Source organism: Rhamphochromis longiceps, linkage group LG11 (assembly GCF_057381845.1).
Source record: "Rhamphochromis longiceps isolate RC_006_pf linkage group LG11, R_longiceps_female_GT1.1, whole genome shotgun sequence".
Classification (NCBI taxonomy): Eukaryota; Metazoa; Chordata; class Actinopteri; order Cichliformes; family Cichlidae; genus Rhamphochromis; species Rhamphochromis longiceps.
In genome coordinates this window covers 38,691,343-38,700,574 of record NC_140567.1, presented here as the reverse complement: position 1 = coordinate 38,700,574, position 9,232 = coordinate 38,691,343, and the positions used below count along the sequence as shown (strand labels likewise).

The 9,232-nt window shown below is 43.8% G+C and overlaps 1 protein-coding gene across 1 annotated transcript; it reads left to right on the top strand.

The window, feature by feature from the left end:
- The first annotated feature begins 1,420 nt into the window (after nucleotides 1-1,420).
- On the top strand, nucleotides 1,421-3,442 carry LOC146660007 (uncharacterized). Its single transcript, XM_085424222.1, has 2 exons — nucleotides 1,421-2,248; nucleotides 2,592-3,442. The coding sequence occupies exons 1-2, from the start codon at nucleotides 1,421-1,423 to the stop codon at nucleotides 3,093-3,095; spliced, it is 1,332 nt and encodes a 443-aa protein (XP_085280348.1). The 3' UTR covers nucleotides 3,096-3,442.
- Nucleotides 3,443-9,232: the final 5,790 nt, after the last annotated feature.

Below are 9,232 nucleotides of genomic sequence, written 5' to 3'. Positions count from 1 at the left end.
ATCCCACAGAGGACCGACGACCCACACCACACAGACTTATGTGGCCAGCTTTGTGAACCCTTTTGGGTTTCACAGCATTTATTTTCAATTCATGTCACATTTGTGACTGTGGTTCATGTCAAAGCACATATCATTATCGTTACTATACAGTTTAGTTGGTATCACAGGTCATTTAGCTGGTTTTGTTTCAGGTTTGATCTTTTTACACATTTTACTGGTTTTATGTGAGCTTTTCATAATATTTTAACGAAGTCAAATGAAAACTCAGAGATGATTTATTTACAGCAGCGCAGGAATGAAACTGCAGGAAGTTCGTGTCACCTTATTTGTATGCGGAGGAAGGTTTGCTCTGCAGTTATGAGTCACGAGCACGTGCACACTCCCACAACACATAAGTACAGTACAACGCTGAGAGCAAGAACACTGAGGTTTGGTTTCAGGCAGCTAAGGTGAGGACAGGGGAGAGGGGGCAGGTCCTTTCCTCCAAACAGAGGTCAGAGGTCAGAGAGAGATCCAGTAAGGAAGCAGAGCGGGAGAAGCACACTGAGCGTTTGGTCAGGAGATAAAAAGTAGAGCCGTTACCACCAGAGATGGGCAGTAACGCGTTACTTGTAACGCGTTACTGTAATCGGATTACTTTTTTCAAGTAACGAGTAATGTAAGGGATTACTATTGCAAAAACGGTAATTAGATTACCTTTACTTTCCCGTAGGAACGCTGCGTTACTGCGTTACTAAAACCGTGAACTTTTTGCGAGAATGTCTCATGACAATGACGCAAGCGAGTGCGACGGCTATGGTAGCTCGTGTGTCAACAATAGAAAACATGGAGCGAGGGATAGAGTACGATCGTGCAGCATTTAATACTTGGAAATACCGACATTATTTTGAATTTGACTCTTTAAAAAGCGACAAAAACATAAGCGTACGTTGTACACTCTGCATCGGAAGAAAACTTCTTTCTACGTCGAAAAATTCCACTTCCAACCTGAGCAAGCACCTAGCACGCTGCCACAAGAATGTTAAATTGACAGAAAACCCCCAGGATCCCCTCACTGACGTGACCGCTGTGGCTACCACATCTACTTCCACCGGGCAAACCTCAGATGGACCCACTCCTGCTAAACAGGTTAAACTAGACGTAAGAGCGACAGGACTTAGTGCCGCTGAACTGAAGAAGCTTGTCGCTGCCTATATCGTCGAGGACATGTTGCCGATTTCCACTGTTGACTCTGAATCATTCCGACGCATCGTAGAAAAAATACCAACTAAAAGTGGTGTCAAGCTGCCCCAGAGAAAGTCATTTGTAGGACACCTTGAGAGAGAATATGACAAAATGAACTCTAACTTGAAGGCTACACTCGAAGAGGCAGTTTGTTTCCACCACTGCTGACATCTGGACGGTAAATAATAAAAGTTTTATGGGTGTAACAGTTCACTGGATTAATTCCACATTACAACACAACAAGGCCTCTCTAGCATGCAAGAGAATTAGAGGCAGCCATACCTATGATGTAATTGGAGCAGAGATTGAAGAAATCCATTCATCATATGGACTACAAGGCAAAGTTATTGCCACTGTAACGGATAATGCATCCAATTTTGCCAAAGCATTCAGAGTATGTCAGCCCTGTCATTTGGAGTCTGAATCTGAAAATGAAGAAGGTGATGACGAGGAACCGACCTTTACTGATGTCATAGAAGCTCTTTCAGCTGCATCTGGTGATGCACAGTTCAGCCTCCCTCCACACTACAGATGTGCATTGCACACAATTAACTTGATTTCAACAAGCGATGTTGACAAACATCTAAATTCCTGTGCAGACACCAAGGCTGTATATAGGAGTAGCATTGCAAAATGTTCTGCTCTTTGGACTAAAGCAAGTCGATCAACATTAGCCTCTGAACAGGTGGAGGAAGTCAGTCGGAGGAAACTAATGGTACCGACATCCACAAGGTGGAATTCCCTGTATGAGGCCATTTCTAGAATCATCACAATTCCCTTGAATGAACTTAATCCCCTGTGTGTAAAACTGGGAATCAAGTGCCTTAATGAAAGGGAGTACCAGTTCTTGAAAGAGTACTGTACTGTGATGAAGCCCCTGACAGTGGCTCTGGACATCTTACAAGGGGATGAGTGCACCTACGGGGCTTTACTGCCAACACTCACAAGCCTGAGGTCAAAGACCCTTGCCCTGAAAGATGACCTCTCTAGAATGACAGCCAGCCTTCCAGATGTCATTGTAAAGGTAAGATTATTATTAATTGCTTTGGGTGGATTTGTTAAATTTATTATACCATTCACAGTGGGTGGATGTTATACTTTGTTTTAAGCAGTGGGTACAATTATTAAAATGATAGAATAAAAGACCAAGTATTCACCCCTTGTTAAATATCAGGGACATTGATCATCATTAATCATGAATATTAATCATAATATCAACAAAAGCCTCAGCCAAAATTAAATCTCATACAGTATTGATAATAGAAAATATAGATGGTTTAGAGCTGTAAAGCCCACAAAATATTGACAATAGGTAATTATACAGTAAAATAATTTTATTCTTAGTTGCATCATATTGTATGTTACAGGCCATCAAGACTCGTTTTGATGCTGTTCTGGACAGCCAAGAAGGACTTCTCGCAGCGGCCACTTGTCCCAAGTTTAAACTTCGTTGGCTGAGAGATGAGCGTAGGAGAGAGTATGTGAAGGAGCTCCTGATAACAGAGTGTCGTAAAGCTGCTCCTGCAACTGACAACACTAATGTGTCCCAAATCCCAGCCAGCCCAGCCGAAATGGACTTTTTTGAATTTCAGAATCAGCCCACAGAAAGCTTCTCAGCAGAAAAAGAAATAACTGACTTTTTAAGGTCAGGCTATGAGCTTGAGATTCTGAATCAGTTCCCAAATCTCAAAAAGATGTACATGAAATACAACAGTCCAACTCCATCCAGTGCACCAGTGGAACGGCTGTTCAGTTTAGGTGGATTGGTGCTTTCCCCAAAAAGGAACAGAATGTCTGATAGAAGGTTTGAGAAGCTTCTGCTGATGCGATATAACCACTGTTTCAGTCCAAAAGAAAACAATAAAACATAGGTCTTTTTCAGGGTTGCCACAAACTGAGACTGGATTAACAGCCTGAATGTAGCATGCAATAGCATTTTCTGTTTTTGTAATCTCAATATTATGCCTCTCTGCACTTTACCAACTGTTAAAAGATGTTTTTGTTAATTTTATTTATTTTATTTATTTATTTTTTGCTTTATTTATATGAAAAGATGTGTGTATACACAAAAATAATTTATGTTATATGCTGGAGTATGCAGAAATACAGTTTAAGCCTTTATTTTCTTAAAATATGGTGTAATGTGCAGAAATATGTTCAAATGTTAAACAAATTTATTAAAGTCAAAGACTGTTGAATTTAATTTAATTTTTGTTTGATGCACTGTTTATAAATTTAAGATTAAAAGTAATAAACAATTTTTTAAAAAGACACTTTTCCATTTGATTCACTTTTATATGATGGATTATGCAGAAAAAATAGCATTGGCCCAAAAGGTCTATTGCTTTATCAAGCATTCAGGTAGTGTATCATGTTTTTTAAAAGTAACTAAGTAACTAAGTAATTAATTACTTTTGAAAACAAGTAATCAGTAAAGTAACGGGATTACTTTTTTGAGAAGTAATCAGTAATCAGTAACTAATTACTTTTTTCAAGTAACTTGACCAACACTGGTTACCACTTGACATAACTACAATCCAACAATCCAGTGACGCAGGAGAGAGGAGTTCGGTACTGCAGGGGTGACACGGATGCTGTGCTTTTATTTTGGTAGTTTGGTTTGTTTCAGCAGGTTAAACTAGCTTCAAGATAATACTTATTTGGACATCTTTGTGCGGACAGAAAATTGGCGTGCCACTATACTGGAGGGGACAAAGTCCCCACGAGTCTGAAGCATGTTTGAGATTCAAAGTGTGGTTTTAGCTGCAGGGTCACAGTTCGGTTTATTTTCATGGTTAGGCATTATGTCAATCAAACGTCCTCAGTAAGACATGAAAACGAGTGTGTGTGTGTTTCAGTTCATGTTGGTATGTGTTTAACCACCTTGTGGCCACAGGATGTGGTTGAAAGTGTGAAGCAACAGTTGTTACGTCGCTATGGGAACATGAAAGGTGTTAAAAAACACTTTCGGAGTTGAAGAAAAGACGTTTTTGTCGTTTTTGCAGCTTGTTTGTCTCTTTGAATTTTCCAGCTCGTGCAGTGGCGCATGGCGGTGCAGACCGTGAACCACCGAAGGCCCAGGATGAAGGACGTGTTGTTGGCAGAGCCGGGTCGGGGCACACGGGCTGTTCTGGGCCTCGCTTTCCGTGCAGGCTGCTTTCAGCAACACCAGCTTACAAAAACCCACCGCTCACCTGCCCGCTGCCAGCAGGACAGCACACGTCAGTGTTAAAACCCACAAACACAGCACAAAACGTATGTGTTACTTAAGGTGAAGCTCCGACAGTCTCATCGCTTCTTTCTGTAATCGTTCAAATGGAGATTCATGAAAAGGCCGCACGCAGCTTCCATTCAAACAGGATCAGGTGTGACGCGCCCTAAATGGAAAATCAGCTGCATTTGGATGAAGATGGATTCTGCCTGTGCTGGTTTTGTGGAGCCACGTGTGGTCAGATAGTTACATGAAAAAGACTCCAACGCACAAACGCCGTCATGAAAGTGGCTCCAGTCTAACGAGCCAAACTGTTGTAAAACAAGCGCAGCCTCTACTGCCTCCAGGCTGGCTGCAGCTCAGGTGGTGGAGCAGGTCATCTACTAACCAGAAGGTTGATGGTTTGATCCCAGTCTGCTCCAGTCTGGTTGCCAAGAAGAAAAGCGCTATATAAGAATCAGTCCATTAACATTTAGTGTCGAACTCCAGGCCTCGATCGCCGGCATCCCACAGGTCAGCACACCTGAATCACATGATGAGTTCATTACTGGGCCTCTGAAGAACTTTAAGACATGCTGAGGAGGAAATTTAGCCTTTAAATCAGCTGTGATTTATTCAAGGACGCATCTAACACCTGCAGGACGCCGGCCCTCGAGACCGGGAGTTGGACACCCCTGAGCTACAGAGCATGAACAGTTCTGCCCTCCGGCTGTGTGACGCTGCGGCATGACCGTACGTCGATCACTTGGACGTCTTAAAGCACAGGTGTCCAACTCCAGGCCTCGAGGGCCGGCGTCCTGCAGGTTTTAGACGTGTCCTCGATCCAACACAGCTGATTTAAAGGCTAAATGACCTCCTCAACATGTCCTGAAGCTCTCCAGATGCTGCTAATGAACTAACCATTTGATTCAGGTGTGTTGACCCAGGGTGGGATGTAAAACCTGCAGGACGCCGGCCCTCGAGGCCTGGAGTTGGACACCACTGTCTTAACGTCTCTGAGGACGCTGCTGGAGGCAGACGCAGCTCCATCACAGGGACTGCAGCTTGTGAAACTTCATGCTCGGTGCTGCAGTTGCTGCTCAGGCGTACCTCGGTCGAAGCAGCGCCTCCGTGAACATTACTGTGCTTCAGCCCTGCGCTCATGTTCACATGAGACAGGAAGTCGAAGCTGTCTGTGGTTATTGTGTCATTGTCTGTTCTATATCAGTCAGTGAGTCACTTAATGCTTACTTTGACCAGCGCGGCAAGAAGGATGACGTATTTTAGAGGTAAAAGTATCACGAAGACTCTTGAGACAGCGACGGGGGTTTATCCTTTTCTCAGCAACCCCCCACATAACCCCCACCGTGGGAGTAATCTCAGACAGCGCCTGAAGTCTTCACCTGTGAAAGGGCATTCTCATTTTCTGTTGCAGTGACGTGCGCTGAATTTACAGAAAGGGAAGCAGAGGAGCTGACGGCCCACCCACAGACACAGAGAAGCTTCCACTGCTCACCTACAGACCGCTGGACCAGACGGAAACACGCTGGCTCGCATCAGCAGCGCTTTTATATCGTAGCTTTGAAGCATCCACAGAATCGCCCCGTACCACGTATGATGTCACACACCTTATTAGGATTTACAAAAAGCAAACCTCATATGAGGCTCGGGAGAGGAAGTGAGCGTCAGCGGCCACGCCAACATCACGTCGGCAGCAAACACACATCCTCTAATCCTGCCGTGTTCAACATGTCCTCTGTGTGGGACTTTTCCCATCAGTATAATTCAATAGTCCTCACATAAAACTTTATATTACTGTCAGATTAGACTCAAGAAAGAGCTGCTGCGGACATGAAAGTGACAGAAACAACTGCAGCCTCGCAGCAGGCCGGACCACAGCAGCATCTTCAGTCTGCAGCTCAGCTGTGCTGATGTGCGTCTCCTTCTCCTTCAGGTTTACTGCTTCTGAGGCCGCTGTCTGAATTATGAATGATGCTCTGAGAGCATTTTAGTCGAAGACTCCTCCAGCTCCCGCCTTCTGAAACAGAGACGTCACCGTTTGATCACAAACAGAGTCCTTGAAACAAAACCAGCCTGAGACTAAACAGAAAGATAAAAACGGACTCGTTAGAGCCGGCGATAGAAAAGCATTCTCACGTCTGTCTGCGATGTTCTGCCGTCACACAGTAACGTTGTCGCATCAGCGGCTCGTGATGCTGCAGCTTGTCAAGTGTTCTCGTGGAGCCGGGTGGTGCTTCCCTGTGGTGGTCTGAGCATCTCTGTGACTCGCCTGGCTTCTCCGGGTGGCGTCCAGCTTGCACTGAGAGTTCACAGCTACATGTGCAGTGTTGGGATTGAGAGTTAGTACTTCCAGTCTGAGCTGGATCCGAGTTCAAGTGTCTCGGGGCCTCCTCTATGATGAGTTGGTGACGCCTCTGTAGTGACGTGGACGCCGTACCGGCCTGTGGTGGTAAAAACAAAGCTGTCGACTCAGAGGTCGATCCACGCCCCCACCCTCACCTTTGACTGGGAGCTCTGGATGGTGACTGGAACAGGCACCACCTCTCAGCTCTGTGGTGCACAGAAGTTTAGCATTTATCACCTGCACAGGAACACGATCTGTACTCGTGAACGCGGCACAGAAACATGATGTGCTTAATGATTGATTTTGTACTTCTAAAGCACAACAGCTCAACTGTAGCTCCTCCCATTTCTGGTCATGTACAGAGCTGATGTAGTGAACCTGAGCTGCATCCATCGCAGAAGCGCAGAAACCTCGTGTCCTTCTGTGTGTCCACGAAGATCGAGTTGAAATCAGAAAAATTCGTATTCGCAGCTCAGCCTGAGAGAGTGTGATTAATGAACTTCAGCTCGTTTTCTGTTACCTCAGGATGCAGGCGAGCATCACCGCCCTGTGTGTGTTCAGACGACTGACGTAGTTTACTCCTCTATATTTATCTCACTGTTGTCTCGTGAGCTGGTCTGCACGTCTGCACACTCTTTAAAACGAAGGTTTTAATCTCATGTTTCCTGCTTAAACGTGAAATATTCAAACAGAAAACAGAGAAAATGGTGCTGAGCTCTGAATGGAGGAGTGTGTGTGTGTGCGTGTGCGTGCATGTGTGCGTGAGTGTGTGTGCGTGCGCGTGCATGTGAGTGTGAGTGTGTGTGTGCGTGTGTTCAGTTTAAAGGGAAACGTCCTGACAGCAGCTCTGTTGTCCTGCTGCTCGGGAACATTCGTGCCTCTCTGGAAGCTGCTGCTGCAGTGCTTCCTGACAGAGACCACACCTCCACTCAGCCCACAGGTCAACGCTGACACCTCAGCCACCCAAAAACCTGCACACACAGGATGTCTGCTTCAAAATAAAGGCCAAACAAACACAAGCAGACTCACAGCATGTTTCAGTCAGAAAACAACATAAAGTCCAGCGTTATCAGGCACCACTCATGATTGTGTGTGTCTGCTGCAGCCGTCTCAGACTGATTAAAGTTATCTTATAAATGACTCTCACATGTAAAGGGAAATAACAGAAACCACAATATTACAATGACATAAATAAAGATGGGATTCAGTGATATTACTGACTCTCTAGCATCTGTTTAATTTCCTGTTAGGTATCCTAACAACAAACTATGGTCTTATCAGAGATCTCCCCACATTATTTTCTGAATCATGATGGATCATGAAGTATCTGATGGAAAATTAAAAGAAGCAAATTCACCAACAAAACGAGAGCCGTGTTTGAGTTAGAATAAACACCTCAAACATCAAACTTGACGTTCAGCTTTAATATAATTTTAATTGATCATTTTAACTTATTTTTATAAATCAAATTTCATTTATTATAAAACAAGCAACAATAAATAAATGAGATAAAATCACCACAACCTGCAGTTCCTGTGATGTCCAGCAGGGGCAGCAGAGAGTCAGTCCCCATAGACTCCCATGTTAAACTTTACAGCAAAGATATAAACTGCTTGGTCTCTACAGATTCCCCCTTCATAACAACTGTAACCGAGTAATTGATTTTTTTATCTGTGAGTTTTGAGACTTAAATTTATGGGCGTGGCCAGTCATTGACTAACAGCTGGATGGTCACAGGGTGTGGCTGGAGTCCCTGAACTGGACCTCTGCACGGTGTTTGTGCCGCTGGAGCATTTTGGAGAATTTTTAATGACATCATGTGGCCAATAACATGTCTGCTGTGAGGTCCTATACTAACAGAGTGTTCAAGAAGGCGGAGCTCCAGTTTTTAGTGACTGAAATTCAAGGATTTCACTGAGGGTACACCAAAGCTTTGGTGATTGTTGAGTCATATACGGGTGATGTATGTTGAGCTTGACACATGAAAGAAACGCAAAAGCAGAACACGACATTTTATTCACAGAGGATGATGAAATGACCAGAATTTACACGAAAATCGAACGAACTGTGATTTAAAATAAATGTTAATGACCCAATCTCAATGATGTGCGCGCAAAGTTTCTGTCAGAGTGGCTCACCTGTGAAGGAGGAGAGTGATAAGATGTTATTGAACACTGATTAGCAGACATATGTGTGTGTGGATGTACACTAATAAGAAAACAAGGCTCTAAAATGTCCAAAACCAGGGGGTGACGTCAAAGTGGTGGTGTCCATCTTTATATACAGTCTATGGAACTCATAAAAATTGATATTTCAGACACACTCAGAAAAATACACTCAAAAAACAAATGAAATTAAAACATGCTACTGTTATTATACTGAAAATATATGAATACACACTGAAGTGTTTTGAGAGGACGGGGTTTTGTCGGTGCTTTTATTATGAAATATAT